Below are 16,527 nucleotides of genomic sequence, written 5' to 3'. Positions count from 1 at the left end.
TCAGAGATGAGAGTGTTGGAACATTAACTTCTGACTCTGACATATGGAGCTTTAACAGTTGTGCTTTATCTACAGAATCGAAGCAGTATAATACTTCCTTTTGGATTTACAAATTATTATTTGCAATCTGCTGTTTTCTATAAGCAGGATGGTATTAGTGTCAAACAGCATTTGATCAGCATTCTTACAGCCATGATAGCAGGTATTATCAGTTAAAATAACACCTTACATATTGTGTAATTTGTTGAATGGCAGTTCATGGTATATTTCTAGAGAAAGAAAAACTCTCCATTTAATAGTTGATTCAACATCAGAACTTTCTTTTTTTAAAAAAGATTTTATTTTTTTATTCATAAGGTACACAGAGAGAGAGAGAGGCAGAGACTCAGGCAGAGGGAGAAGCAGGCTCCATGCAGGGAGCTCGATGAAGGACTCAATCCTGGGACTCTGGGATCTCGCCCTGAGCTGAAGGCAGACACTCAACCGCTCAGCCACCCAGGTGTCCTTGTTATGGACTCTTTGGATACTGCTTGTCAGTTTTGTTATATAAGTCAATGAGTTGCTTTTAGCTGTAACTAACAGAAACTCAATTCAGCTTGGTAAAGGCATGAAAAATCTCATGTCAAGAATGTCAGGACTCTAGAGTTGATTGATTCATCAGCTCAACAATGTCATCAAGAGCACAGTTCTTTCCATCTTTTTGCCCTGTCATCCTTGATGATGGTTGTGTTCTCAGACCAGTACCAGTTCCAGGTACCATATCCAGACAGGCCAATATTCAAAAGAAGTGGAATTATGTTTCTTTCTATACCTCCAGGAATCAATGAACTTCCTTTCAGTGGCCAAAATTAGATTATTTGTGCCAATCCGTGGCAAGAGGGATGGAACTGGCATGACTGATTCAGACTAGGAGATACCTGAAGGGATATGGCATTATACAATGAGGTGGTGCATATAAAATCATTTAGCACAATGCTTAGCACTTAGAGTTTAATAAATTTTACATGTTATTAATGATGATTAGTCTATAGCATTAATATTGTAAAAGAGGGCCAGAGTTATGAGTAGTAAAGAGGTAGATTCCTCAGCCCTTGGGAATACTGGTTCTATGTTGAGGAGATGGAGAGAGAGAGAGGTGACAAGCACCACTTGCTTGTAGTAAGTGTATCTGGGAAGCTCATCTATAGTGCAGAGTAGTAGAATCAAGGCTCAGATCTTTAGAGAGCACACAGAGAATGTCCCTCCTCATAGGAAGAGATTAAAATAAGCTACTAGAACAGGACTCCCAGGAAAAAGAACCAAAGTAGCATTTAGATATATGGTCTAAAGTGGAATAAAGCATAAAGAGTGACTTAATGCTAAATCTCAAGAGGATTGGCCTGGAGCCTGTTAGATTCTCCTTTCTCAGATGGTGATTTATCCTGGGACCTGGGTAGGGATGAACCCAAAGTTGATGAAGTCTCCTATATTACATATGAATATGATAAAGTATGCAGAGGTTAGCACCTAAGCAGAGCCTGGTAGCTGTTTTCTCATAAGAAAATTATTGGGGCACCTGGGCAGCTCAGTCGGTTAAGCATCTGCCTTTGGCTCAGGTCATGATCTCAGGCTCCTGGGATTGAGCCCTGCATTGGGCTCTCTGCTCAGCAGGAGTCTACTTCTCCCTCTCACTCTCCCTGTGTGCTCTCCCTCTCTCAAATAAATAAATAAATAAATTTTTAAAAAGAAAGAAAATTATTGGTGCTTTACATAGTGTAATTATTATCACTGTTGGCCAGTAATTAGCAATACTAAACAAAAAATGCAAAAAACCCACAAAGTATCATAAGTTAGTGTTAAGTTGACATTTATACACCTTGTTTTCTAGATACGGTTTTTCCCACTGCAGCAGAATCCTTCTGTTGGTCTCTGAGGGTTTTCATCTTAAATTTTTTAATCTACTTTTGGGTTTGCTATCTCTTCCCCACACCCATATACTCAGCTTTTTGCTTCTTCTTTCTTTCTTTCTTTCTTTTTTTTTTTTTTTTTTTAGCTTCTTGCTTCTGACTGAATTTGGTTAAACATCAGAATACTTTACTCATGAATAACTATCTGGGATGTTTTCAGTAAACTCTCTTGGAGGGAAATAGAATTACAGTTACAGTCGCATTTATGAATGCCAAAAACCATTCTGAGACTACAACTTTTTGAAATCTAGAGCTGGAAATGACTTCATTTTTAAGCTCTACCCCCCTCATTTTACAAATATGGAAACCAAGATGCTAATATCCTGGTTAATTTTTAGAACTTGTCACTAGAGATAAACCAATACATTTATAAATCCATATCACTAGAGATAAACTAATAAGTTTAGAAATCCAGGAAATTGGGATGCCAGGGTGGCTCAGTGGTTGAGCATCTGCCTTCTGGCTCAGGGCATGATCCCTGAGTCCCACATCGGGCTCCCTGCATGGAGCCTGCTTCTCCTTCTGCCTATGTCTCTGCCTCTCTTTCTGTGTCTTTCATGAATAAATAAATAAAATCTTTAAAAAAGGAGAAAGAAATCAATGAGGAAAAATGCAATGGATATTTAATAGTGTGTGGGAAATATTTTATAGATCTTATTCATGCAACAGTTATTATTAAAGCTCAATAAAAGAAAAATGAATGAGGTAGTTATAAAACTTTCATACATGTTGGCCATCGTGAATATCATGAGTTCCCAGAATAATCACAGGATTAATGACATTTACTTGACTCTGTCTGATAACTTTTGAAGATGTAATGTAACAAATAGTTTCCAGTTCTGTTGACTGTTTTCCTAGTACAATAAGCCTGTAATTAATTTTTCATATATTAAGGGGAACTGTTTATGATCTGAGAATCATCCAGAAACCCGTTTTATTTCTAAGGAAGACTTCCAGATGACCCACCAGCAGGAATAGATAATCATTATTAGTATTTTCATTTCTTTTTTTAAAAGATTTTATTTATTTACTCATGAGAGGCACAGAGAGAGAGAGAGAGACAGAGACACAGGCAGAGGGAGAAGCAGGCTCCAAGCAGGGAGCCTGACAGGGGACTTGATCCCGGGTCTCCAGGATCACACCCTGGGCTGAGGCGGCGCTAAACCTCCGAGCCACCTGGGCTCCCCAATATTTTCATTTCTTAATTTAAATGTTACTGCCTCAGAATAACCTTCCTTGAACCCCTGAAGCATGTAGCCTTCTTACTTCTCAAAACACATTGTTATTTTCCCACATAGCTCTTATCATAATGTTGACCGTTGCATCTTAAATATCTGTTATGCTAAGGGCACTTTGTAGCAGGGGTCATGTCTATTTTTTGATGACCATTGATCACTGTCTATCATGGTATCTAGCTCAGAACAGACACTTGATATTTACTGAATGAATGAATCTGAGAGTAAGACTGAGATGGCTCAAGGCACATTTTTTGTATTACTTTTATCATTTTCATTTCTATGAACATGTATTAGATTTATAACTTTAAAAAAACAGTACTGCAATGTGTTTTCCATATTTTAAAATATAATTACACAACATTTCAGTAAATAATGGATTAAGGAAGTTGTTGGATCTGGGACTTTAAACTCTTAATTTAAAACATTGTTTTCTTGGGAATTTCTTAGGAATATCTTAAGAACTTTTGCACCACATTCTGAACAAACAACTTGGAAATAAGCATTTAGCTCAACATTTTGCTTCTGAACAAAGACCTTTATAAATAAATGTTTAAAATAAAATATGTTCAAATTTGGGACTTTCTGTGTTAGTTTTCTATTGCTGTGTAACAGTTTACCATAAACATAGCACTTAAAAGAACACCTACTTAGTATCTTACAGATTTTGCAGATTGGAAGTCTGAGCATGGCATGCCTAGTTGTCAGCTGGGTTCTGTTTTTCATCTGGAGCTTAGATTTTCCAAGCTCACTCAGGTTGTAGGTTGAATATTCAATTCCTTGTGGTTGTAGGATTAAGCTCCCTGTTTTTTGCTGGCTGTTGACTCGGAGTTGCTCTTAGTTCTTAGAGGCTGCTCTGTAGGCATCCCTCAGTAGGCAGTTCCCAACATGGCTGTTTGCTTTTTTATCCAGACGAGTAGGACAACATTTCTCTGACTTCCATCTCTGACCTGTAAACTCCCTTTTAAGGGCTCACTTGATTAGGTCAGCTCCACCCAAAATAATCTCTCTTTTGATTAACTCAGATTAACTGACTAGAGACTTAATTGCATCTGTAGAATATCTTTACCTGTGCCATAAAACATGCCTAATCACAGGAGTGATATCATATTTATATGTTCTTTTACCACCCAAAGGGAGAGATTTGTGCACGACACTTACATCAGGTGGTGGTGGCAGTCTTGGGCCTCTTAGAATTCTTCCTCCATGCTTGCCGATGTGGTAGATTCTCAGAATCTTTTCCAGTTGATTGAATTGGTTTGGAATGTGTATGGTGACATGGCTTGGAGTGTATCTTCATGTCCATGTGCTTTTGTAATCATACTGTAATTAAAACATATTTGTTGACAATCTAAAAAGTTCTCTCCAAATAACTCCTCATGATCTGATCTAGAAATTGAAAGGATACAGTAGTGGCTCCCAAAATTCATTAGTTTGTACATGCTTAGGAAAACAAAATTTGGGGCCTTTAGAAACCAAACATAAGTTCACATTGCCACAGTTTGTAACCTCTTCCTCTTACCCCCATTCTTCTAGAATGTCTGAGTACACATTTTTGTTCAAATAGATAAAAGGAACATAATCTGTTTTTAAGAGTATTATAGATGCTTATAATCTTTTCTAATATTTATTTTCATTTGACTATATAAGAGATATATAAATTATCTTGTATAGGAATACAAGCTGCAGAGTAAAGTTCTCTGAGTTTAAATCTCAGTTCTGCTGGTTTAAAACCTTGAGTGAGTCACCTGCTGTGCCCCTGCTTACTCATCTCTAAAACAGAAATAATGCTTATACTTGCTTCACTGGATTATGAGGGTTATATTAGTTAAACATGAGTTTTTGAGAGTATCTGATACACAGGAAGACTACATAAGTGTTTGCTATTATCATTGCTAATTAAATTCCTTTTAAGAGTTTTGTCCTAGAATTATAGCAGAGGATTCCAATATGTTCTTATTTAGGAATTTTTAAGACTGAGTCATTTAATATGTTAAGCCTCTCCTTGATTTTTTTTGGTAGGTCTGGTTAGTTTTAGTAATTTAGTAATTTAATTAGCACGTGTGGGAAAGTTAAGGAATAAACCACTGAACAAACCTCAGGCATCCCAAAGTTGAAGGGTGGTAATTAATATGTAGGCTGTCATTGGTGAATATTCCTGATGTGGTTTATATATTCTATTCATATTACTTTGCTTTATAATATATATATATATATATATATATATATATATATATATATATAGATCAAAGATGTACTGATTAACAAAGAACACACTAAATGAAATGTGGCCTTTTGAGTGTGACCAGAGACAACACAGTGTAACTTTGATGTATCACCAAGTTTCCAGCCAGCTGTGCCTTGACATGATAGAGACATCACATCAGCTTCTTGAGTGGCTTCCTAAGCATTATCTACATGTCATACTTAACATTAAAAGACAAAACAAGGGGCACCTGGGTGGCTCAGTCTGTTAAATGTCTGCCTTCGGCTCAGGTCATGATCCCAGGATCTTGGGATATAGCCCAGCTTCGGGCTCCCTGCTTGTCAAGGAGCCTGCTTCTCCCTCTCCCCTTCTTGTGCTCTCTGTTTCTCTTTCTCTCTCAAATAAATAAACAAAATCTTAAAAAAATAAAATAAAAGGCAAAACAAAATCAGCAACAAATTGAGAAAATGAAACTATTTGACTACCAACAAAGCTATGTTGCTGCTGTTCACCTTTTAAGAGCTAGATAAGAATATGAATAGGATGACAGTATAATTTTAAAGCTCATATAATATGAGTAATAAAGGAACTTGGAACATTGAAATGGGCATTGAAAACCTAGTGGCAATAGTGTTGATAGCACAACTCCCAACACATGGCAGATCTGTGGGGGACAGAGGCATATAGGCTACAGACAAGCCAATGCCAAGGTCCTCATTTGTAATCACAACATCTGGCACCCCACTGAGCTGAAGCAGCTAAAGGAAAGCAGCTTGGCAAGCAGGTTGATGCAGACATAATGGAACTGCAGCACAAAACTGTTCATCAGGCCTTGTGAGCACCTTCACGACATCCAAAGTGAAGATGTAAAACATTCAGAGTGGTTGTTGTTGAAAATAGGCAGCAAAGGCAACTTTGGACAGGGCCAACTGAAAAATATTTGCATCTAAATAAAGAATATTGAACCAATTACGGTGCTGTTGCAGGCTACCATAAATATAACTTCCTAATAAAAGTGTGTAAGATTTTATATTTATTGTAGCATTTTGTGTTTGGGGGATATTTTGCAAGAGGAAAAGAAGAGTTGGGATCAAGTGGTATGTTTTTGTCTTTTTTTTCTTTTTGAATGGTAGCCAGAATCCCAACCAAGACTGAGTTAATTTAGAGCAAAACAATAACATCAGCAACCACTGGTTTTGAGTATAGCATGCCGGGCACTACATATTAGTTTATTTGTTACGTGATCCCTGTTAGAGGGAAAACAGTATCCAACTTGTAGATTAGGAAACCGAGGCTCAGAAAGTATAACTTGTCCCAAGTAACATACCTGATAGTGGTAAAGCCTGTACTCATATCCCCAATTCTTTCCATTCACAGTGAGAACCCAAAAGGTGTGACATAAAACGGGGTGATGATGTAAACGTGAAGAACAAATGAGGTAACAGAAATGAGGGCTGTTAAGAAGAGAGTAGAACAGAAAATGAGGGTTAAGAAGAGAGTAGAACGGAAAATGTTAAGAAAAGGGAGGGAATTCTTCAGAATGAATTATATATTTAGGAACTGTAATCATTCCGTATCATCTTGGCTGACGCCCCTTTGAGTCCTGCGGGACATCTTACCAGATAGGCCCACTTCCCACCTTGTGTCATACGTGCAGGGGGCTATTTTAAAGCAGAGATTATACAAGAAATCTACCACATAGCCTGACAGATTCCAGGAACTGGAAGGAAGTCAAACTGGCATGATTTTAATTTAAATGTGTCTTCACTTTACATTGGCTTTGCGGAAAAGATTGTAACTTTAATTCACTTGAAAGCAGATGGGATCCGTCGTGGGGGTAAAACATAAGAAATTTGTCCAAATGTAAGAAAAAGCAACAGCTTTCTTTTGTGGGTCAGTTTCATAGTACGAGTGTTTGTCATTGGGTCCATGTAAGCTGTTATTCATCAAAATGATAGAAGTCCTAACTAATATGTATTGAGCAATAACAATGTGCTAAGGGCTCCACATGTATTTCATCATCAAGAGGAGCCTAGGAAGTTGCTACTATTATAACCAACCGCCCACTTTAAAGATAGGAAAACTGAGGTCCAGAAAGTTTAAGCAGCTGTTACTGGCTAATAAGTAGCCAAGCTGAGATTTGAATCCCAGGCCCCTGATGGTAACACTACACTATGCAGACATTCCCAGGGTATGTAACTCCAGGAGCTCTACATTTTTTGACAATAGTACTCCGGGGAGGGGTGGGGAAGAAGGAAGGAAAAGGAGATGGGGAGGGAAGGAAGAAAAAAAGGAAATGATAATGACCTCAAAATTAGTACCAGCTCTTGAGAAAGACGTGTGGGTTGGATGGATAGAGGCCACAGAAGTGATTTGAACCCGCTGTGGTCAGGGAAGGGATCAGTAGCAAAAGCTGGGAGAAGCAAAGAGAGGGCAAAAAAAAAAATGGGAGTACAAAGTAAAAGATTGAGACAAAGTGCAGAGTGAAAAGGGGAGGAAGAAAGGTCTTGTAAATCTCTATAGCATGAAAACAGTATTGGCGTTAGGTTCTAAATGAATTAAGGTGGTTTCTCCAATTTACCCTTTTATTTTGAATTTTTTGGGCTAACTTGACCTATTCAACTCAACCTTTAGAATTAATGCTGTTTGTCTGACAGTTTCTCTCCACCCTGAGTAATGCTGAGTTCCACTATGCAAGGTTAGTGTCTCAGTAAAAGGTGGGTGTGTTGTTTGGCCTTTTTTTTTTTTCCTCTTGAAAGTTAATTAAGTCAACATTAACCATGGCTATGTAACCGCAGAATGGGCAGTTTCTTTGAAGGCTCATGGTTTGGATCTTTTCCTGTAAAAATTCCCACTTCTATAGTTATATTTAGTGTTCTAACTGCCTGAATAACTGACTTGCAATGGGCCCGTGTGTGAGGGCAATACTGGGCCTTGTTTGCAACCGAGTTTGTCTGCTTCATGGAACCAATATGCCAAGAGTTTGTGGTTCTCCATGGACATCCTCCCAGGTTCAGCCTCTCTTGTTTCTTCTCCAGAAATTTCCCTGGAGTTAGCATTGCCGATTTGATGCCATATGGTTCTACAATTCTCAGAACTATTTACTTGACATTTAACAAATTTTTAAACTTGTCCATACCCTTAACTCTGAAAGTAACATGATATCATCAATGTTTGTGTTATGGACCTATCCTGATGACTTTGTTTATAGAGATGTGACTGAATATTTAAGGAGAAAAAGAAAAGTACGGGCCTTGTGCAAAAGCCAGCTTTTTCATATTGGTGCAGCTGTTTTAACTTTTAAGAAACCACAAGCATTTTATCCTCTAAGACTTTAATTTGAAAGACACAGGACTTTTAAAGAAATACAATGTTTCTGAAGCTGGTATTTATTAGCCTCCCTACTTCTGTTCTCTTTAAACACCTAAGAATCAAATAAAATTTCTCTTTAAACTCTTAAGAATCAAGTAACATTACATATACATTTTTCAGATCAAAATGCATGTTATTGCTGTATTCCTAGTAATCTTTGAAATGTTAAATTACAATACAAGCAATAGCATCGCGCGAGAGACAAAAGGTACAGTAGCTGCATTCTAAAGATCTCTTTGCAAGCTCAGAGAATTTTCCATAGACTCAAAGGCAGATGCCAGAAGGAAATGGTTGTGTTTTCTTGGGTTCACAGTAGCCCAGAAAGCCATGGTAAATGTTATTTTGCTTCTTTTTTTATGCTACAGTAATGATTCCCCTTCTTGTTACATAGAAAAACCTATTCTGCTGGTAAAAGAGAACACTAGATATATTTATTACGACATGAAGACCATTTTGTCCATGGAAATAAGTTTTTATTGTTCTGAGTCACTCTGGTTTGTAGAATTTTTACATGAGTTCCAGGACAAGGATGAGATGATCTATTTATTTTAATTTGTATCCTCTTTTTCTTTCTTTGCATGAATGTCAGGCTTGTTGTCAGAATATTTCCATATTTTTATTACTTCAGAAGTTACTCTGCTGTAGTTGTCTCCTAAACTCTTCATTGACAATTCAGCTTGTGTCCTGGGCATGTTGTATTTTGGTTGAACTACCAGCTTTTCTCAGTGTCATGTGATCTCTTGTTTTTCCTTTCTCCCCTATTCATATTTTCTGGATGTATGTCTTCACCATGTCAAAGTTTATACAGACCTTCAGAAATATTTGAATTGTTGAACTGCTGGAAGGATGTGAATTAAACTGTGAATTTCAAAGGGCATTTGTCATGCCTTATATGTTTTCTTGCATTAAAAATAAGCCTCACTAGAAGTACTCCCTAATTCAGCCCAGAATATCTCTGTGCTTTAGACTATACCCTGGAATCTTAAAAAGACCCTGAAGTTAATTTTCAAGTATTCTTTGGTTTGACTGCAATTATTGTATTTGTTAATCACCTCTAGGGACCTAGGTTAAATTTAATTAGCAGTTTAGACCTACAGAGAAGCCTTAGATGTTGTGACATCTTAGAAAATATTTGAACAGAAAACAATGACTATCCTGTGGGCTGAGATTTCGAGTTACAGGTTATTGTCATTGATATTTCTTCCATATATTACTCAGTGTGTGTGCAGTTCTGACTTACTGACTGACTTAAGGTTTAAAATTAGATCTTGTTGGGGATCCCTGGGTGGCTCAGCAGTTTAGCACCGCCTTCAGTCCAGGGCGTGATCCTGGAGTCCTGGGATCGAGTCCCACGTCAGGCTCCCTGCTTGGAGCCTGCTTCTCCCTCTGCCTGTGTCTCTGCCTCTCTCTCTCTCTCTCTCTCTCTCTGTGTCTCTCATGAGTAAATAAATAAAATCTTAAAAAAAAAAGAAAAGAAAATGATAGGATATCAATCTGAATCATTTTATTTTCAACAGGTTGACATGATGAAAGAAGCATTAGAAAAACTTCAGCTCAATCTAGTAGAGATGAAAGATGAAAATGCAACCTTAGATGGTGGAGACGTCTTATTCACAGGTATCTTCATCCTCACTCTCTCCTACTCAAAACTAAATACCTGGCTTGTGTTCACTTGTTTAACTAACTATAGGGTTGGTTGGTTGTTTTTTTTTTAATTACCAAAGTAAAAATGCTAACTGTAGGGAATTTGGAAAATACTGAAAAGCACAAAAGAAATTAAACAAAACTGACCTTTTATTCAAAGATAATCATTTCAACATTTGGGTGTGTGTCCTTTTAGTACTTTTGTATGCATGTTGTATTTGTTTATTTTTTTACAAAAATGTTATCAGCGGGTACCTATCATTTTGTAGATTGCATCTACTATATTCTACAATGTGAGTTTGTGGGTAGCATGGTTTTGCATTGTATGTTATTATATCTGGTTTGCATTTAAAAGATTCTTAACTCAAGATGCATCATTTACAAATAATTTTCTTGCCCTGACAGCAAGATGAATTTAAATAATTTCAATGCAAATTGATTTGCCTTCAATGCCAGATGAGTAATAGCAGAACTCAACAAAATATAAACAGCTAATATTATTATGGATCTAACTAGAATCAGCTTTTATAGAGGGCATAATATTGCTTGTAAAGAAACAGTAATTGTAGCGTTTAACCTTTCCAGCTCTTTATGATCGTATTATTGCTTTGCAAAAGTCATGTACTAAAATGGATCCCCAGATTCATTCTAGTTATACTGATAAGTAAGACAATTGATAATCATTTTTAATTTATAGTGAGAGTTTATTTTTCCCTCAGTGTCAGAGATTATAAATACCTGTCTCCTAGATGTAGCCCTACCAGCAAGGGCAGGTTCCCAGGGACTGGGGAAATGTAACACAGGTGGCCAACTGAAAACATGAAGCTTTTTGAGTTCTAATATTTTAGCTTATGTGAATTTTATATTGAATCCTTTGTGTATATAGAGAAAATATAGCCATCTTCATCTTAATATAAATATAATGCTTTGTAGTCCTTACATTTTTATATAATAAATGTTCTTGGAGGGGGAGAGATATTTTTCCTGTGACAACTAATTCCTTGCTCAGTGTCATGTACCTATGGGTGAAGCCACTGTGTGGCTGATCTCCAGGTGACACCACTCTTATCCCAGACTTCTGAACAGTACCCGCTGGAGTTATGCACTGCACAACCTGTGCTACTATTGTCACAGGCAAGGGCCCTGCCTCTGGGGCACGGTGTGCACACCCAGTGAGCTCTAAGAATGCAGAACCAAGGGGTCAGGGAGGCCTACGCTGCATTCTCAGCTCTGGCCATGTCCAAGCAGACTCAGGCATTCTTTTGAATCTGCCTAGTAAGTTCCCTTTAGATATTCTTTGTGTCTCCCATTGATGGCACTTTCATTCTTTTTGCAACACAGAACAACAGCCTGTTTCTCTTAGAAAATAGGCTTTTGTGAAAAGTGAGATGTGTAAATCACGCTTCTTTACAATAAAAACCCTTTTGTACTGGAACATAGCCATGTAATAAATAACTTCTTGTAAGCAGGTACAGATAATATTTGAAGTATGGTTTAAAACCAAACTGTGGGAACACCTGGGTGGCTCAGTGGTTGAGCGTCTGCCTTTGGCTTAGGTAGTGATCCTTGGGTCCTGGGATGGAGTCCCACATCGGGCTCTCCACAAGGAGTCTGCTTCTCCCTCTGCCTATGTCTCTGCCTCTCTCTTTGTGTCTCTCATAATAAATAAATACAATATTTAAAAAATAAAAATAAAACCAAGCTGTGTTCACGGCCATTTAGTTATCGTAACAGCTGAGCTGAACAGATTCCCTAAAACCTTCTCAGGTCATGACACAGCTTATGCTAGAAATCTCTTCCTTTGGTCAGAGATCTTTCCATAGCCTTTCAACCCTTATGTTTTGGCCCCAACTTCTAATTAGGTACCTAAGAACTGAGGCTTGCCTTTGACACTATCTGTAATTTCTTTTGGTAATATTTAAACCTTAAGTTAATATCTTGAAAGTTATTTTATTCAAAATTGAGATAGTCCTCGGATATTAGATCTTTATCTGCGTGGCACCTCATTCGTGCCTGATGCCTGGTCCTGCCTTCTTCTACTTCCTACTTCTCATGTTTTTTCCTTTTTGATTTAATCATGATAAAATACATATAACATGAAATTTTCCATTTTAACCATTTTTAAGTATACAATTCAAGGAGCATTAACCACATTCATGATATCGTCCAGCCATCACCAATTTTTAGATTGAGCAGAGTTGGGTAAAAAACAAAATCTGTAGTACTTTCCATGCGTTCTGGGTCCTCTTTCTTCTGCAACTCAGAGCTTCATTAACAGTTTATCAGGAAATGGACAGAAGGAAAGCAACTATCCAACTCCAGTTCCACTGAGAATCTTGTGAGTCAGGTGTCAGCTACTGGCAGAAATTATTTCAATCCTATTTCTCTTAAATAGATGTCAACTTACCTCTACTTTTATTTTTTATTCTTGTGAAATATGGAGCAAATAAAAATAGTTATAAATGTCTATGTACAGTTTAAAGACCAATGATAAAATGAGCACCTGGTGCCTGCCACCTGGCTTAAAGAAATAGAATATTGCCGGGACCACAGGAGCCCTACTGCCAACCTCTAGCTTCTTTCAGCCTGAGGTAACCACTGTCCTGCATTTTGCATTAATCTTGCCTTATCTTTCTTTGAGTTTTACCTCAATCTATGCATTCCTAAATTATATGTTGTTTAGTTTTACTTGTCTTATAACTTTATATGATCAGGGTCATACTATATGAACTATTCTGCGATTTGTCTGTTTTCGATCTAACTTGCTGTAGTAGCTATAGCTTTTCATCCTTCACTGCTGTGTGGTATTCCATGGTTAAGAATATACCACAGTGTATTTATCCATTCTACTACTGATGTGTATTTGAGTGTTTTCCAGTTTTTTCAATTATTTTCAGTATTGTACATTCTTTGTATGTCTCCTGGGAATGTATATGAGTTTCTCTAAAGTAAACAGCGAGAAATGGAGTTTCAGGTGATAAACACTTTTTGCTCCAGTGAAATGTATATGATTTTCTTCTTGAAATCTATTGATGTGGTTAATTGCACTAATTTATTTTTCTGATACTTGATCAATTTTGCATCCCTAGGATGAAGTCAAACTCTATCATGATATATTCTCTCTTTACTACAGTGCTGGATTTACTTTGTTCATTTTTTTCTTAAGACTTTCATTTCTATGACCTGTAATTTTTCTTGCTTTCCTTCTCTGATTTTGGTAAAAGAGTTGTGTTAACCTTATAACATACATTAGGCAATATTTCTTATGTTTCTATTCTCAAGAATCAGTACTATTTGAATTGCGCATTCCTTGAACTTTGATAGAACTTACCTATAAACAGGCTCTGTGGGCCAAGTACTTTCTCTGTGGAGGGATTTTAAACCAATTCAATTCCTTTAATGATTGCATGAATAATTGAGGATTTTATGAGTCAGTTTTTGAGAATTCTGTTGTCTTCTAATATTTTATCTATTTTATCTAAGTTGTCAAAATGTTGGATATAAACTTCTTATCTTCTTTATATCTGTTTTAAGCTTCATGGCACTATACCTATGTCCCTTTTTCATTTGTAATGTTTATTTGTGCCTTTTCTTTTTTCTTTTGTGCCAGAGATCTGTCAATTTTATTAATCTTTCCAAAGAACCAATTTTGGACTTTGTTCAATCCTCTCTCTCTCTCTCTCACAGGTTTCTTTTCCTCTTCCTGTTTCTATCTTTAATTCCTTCCTTCAAATTTCTTTTTTTTTTTTTCTGTCCTTTTTTCTTACATTTCAAGTTGGAACTTTGCCTCTTTAATATTGAACCTTTTCTCATCTAAATGCAAGTAGTTTAAGCTATGTAATTTTGCTTCCAAGTATTGCTTTAGCTAAATCCTTTGTGTTTTGATATATGTTTGTTATTATTAGTTTTAGATGTTTTCTAATTTCCATTATGACTTACTCTTTGACTCATTCATTCATGTACAATGATGTTATTTTAAAACATATCAGTCATTATTGTAAGCTACTAGGGACTCTACTCACTACTCTGATAGTTAATAAGTGAAGGAAAGTTTCAGGCATTCAACTATCTTTCCTTTATGAATTTTATTTCAAGTAGGCCAAATACTTGAGAAAGTTTTTTTTTTTTTTGAGAATTCTAGCCAGTAAATATAGATTCCTTTTTTTTTTTTTTTTTAAATATTTTTATTTATTTATGATAGTCACAGAGAGAGAGAGAGAGAGAGAGGCAGAGACATAGGCAGAGGGAGAAGCAGGCTCCATGCACCGGGAGCCAGACGTGGGATTCGATCCCGGGTCTCCAGGATCGCGCCCTGGGCCAAAGGCAGGCGCTAAACCGCTGCGCCACCCAGGGATCCCTAAATATAGATTCCTAATAAAATAATGGATCTTTGCAATGATCATCAAAGGCTATTAAAACGTTTCTATGAAAACTTGTGGGGATCTTTATAATGGAGAAATCAGGCTACTCACCATTGAACACACAGATTATTGCGTAGTATCACTGAAAATGTGGCTGTCAGTCAAGTGCCACATGATGTGATACAATAGTTCAGCCCCACCTCTGAAGTAGTCCTGTCAAAAAAAAATTTTAACAAGAATCTAATTAAGCATCTATATGAAACTATCAGTTTCCTGAAAATACAAAGTATAAAGGAACAATTTCATGTTAGATGATACACAGGAAGTAACCAGCCAAATCCAGAACACAGCGGGATCATCAATAGGATGAATGACCTAGCTTCTCCTATAAAAGAATGAGGTAAAAGGGTAAATTGATACAGAAATGACCTAAGAGACAAAACAACAACAAATTTTTTTTAACATTTTAGTTCTAAAAGTTCAATTATTTTCATCAGAAAGCCCATTTAGGGGATGTAGTCCACTATTCTACCAGAAACAGAAATCCAACTTACTTTTTTTTTTTTTAATATTTTTTTTCAACTTTTATTTATTTATGATAGTCACAGAGAGAGAGAGAGAGGCAGAGATATAGGCCGAGGGAGAAGTAGGCTCCATGCACCGGGAGCCCGATGTGGGATTCGATCCCGGGTCTCCAGGATCGCGCCCTGGGCCAAAGGCAGGCGCCAAACCGCTGCGCCACCCAGGGATCCCCCAACTTACTTTTTAAAGAGATAAGCAGTTTGCTTTTCTTTGTGCTTGGCTACCTTAGTCTTTTAAAAAGGAAATAGTGTGCACACACACCATTATAAATTTGTTTAATTTTTTAAATGTTTTTCCTAAAAATTATATGTAAATCTAATTTATAAATCTATTTTATATTAAGGAAAGAATTAAGGATTAAGGGAGAGAATTAAGGGATTTGTTTTTTTTATTTTCAGCTTTTTTAATAAAGTAGGTAATACTTTTATCAAATAAAAGATCTTTCCCTTAGTTAAGTTTTAATTTATATGTAGTGAGTTTTCTCAAGAGACAACACAGACATACCATTACCAAACAAAAAACAAAAAACCTGTGAGTCTGCCATCAAAGAGTGGCTCTGTCTGCCAAGAGCATAAACCATTGGAACTTATCATAACATCATTTGACCTATGTCTTTACCTCTTTCATAAGGACATCATGAGGATTAAAGTTGTAACATCTGTAAAGTCTATCAAGCAATTCTTTCTACATTGTTTCTATTCTTATGCTTTACCCTAATGTTCTGGATCAAGATTTGTACTGATTTCTCTGAATATTTTTTCACATTACATGTAGAATTCTTTTTCAAAGAATTGAGGGAAGTTAAGGGTCCTCATAATTACATATTGCCTATCACTACCTATTATAATTAATTGTTTGCTTGCCCCTAACTAGGGAGACCATTTGTATTTGGTGTTTTGCCTTCTGAGAAGAAAATTTATGGAATTTCAGAAAGCCAAATAAATAGAAAGTTCCATCCTCCTGAAATTTAGTACTTTGCAAATAGGCATCTCTGATGTTTTAATTTGAAACAAAAAGTAAGAGTTTTAAAGACATCTCTTTAGAGGTCAGGCCCAAAGACTAGTCAGTGCTAAACTCTCTTTACATGGATAGTTTCTTCAACCTTTACATCATTAGAAGAAAAGGAATCCAACTTCATCTCAAATGTTTAGTGTTACTCTTGTAGGGTAAAAAAAGGGAAG

General features: G+C 36.6%; 1 protein-coding gene and 1 long non-coding RNA gene across 5 annotated transcripts in view; one reads left to right on the top strand and one right to left on the bottom strand.

Moving 5' to 3' along the window:
* Positions 1–16,527, bottom strand: part of LOC140637869 (uncharacterized) — a 66,406-nt gene that overhangs the window by 14,199 nt on the left and 35,680 nt on the right. For both annotated transcript variants that reach the window (XR_012034946.1, XR_012034947.1), the window contains exons 2-3: positions 14,876–14,977; positions 4,343–4,504 (exon numbers count right to left, since the gene is read on the bottom strand). This is a non-coding gene — a long non-coding RNA (uncharacterized lncRNA). The remainder of the gene's footprint in view (positions 1–4,342; positions 4,505–14,875; positions 14,978–16,527) is intronic.
* Positions 1–16,527, top strand: part of DDAH1 (dimethylarginine dimethylaminohydrolase 1) — a 133,975-nt gene that overhangs the window by 86,006 nt on the left and 31,442 nt on the right. For all 3 annotated transcript variants that reach the window (XM_072834337.1, XM_072834335.1, XM_072834336.1), the window contains exon 2: positions 10,277–10,376. In XM_072834337.1, coding sequence (XP_072690438.1) covers positions 10,283–10,376 — 94 coding nt within the window. In that variant the 5' untranslated portion in view covers positions 10,277–10,282. The remainder of the gene's footprint in view (positions 1–10,276; positions 10,377–16,527) is intronic.

This window comes from Canis lupus, chromosome 8 (assembly GCF_048164855.1).
Source record: "Canis lupus baileyi chromosome 8, mCanLup2.hap1, whole genome shotgun sequence".
Lineage (NCBI taxonomy): Eukaryota > Metazoa > Chordata > Mammalia > Carnivora > Canidae > Canis > Canis lupus.
Note: the sequence above shows the minus strand (reverse complement) of the source record. Positions and strands in the feature narration are given on the sequence as shown.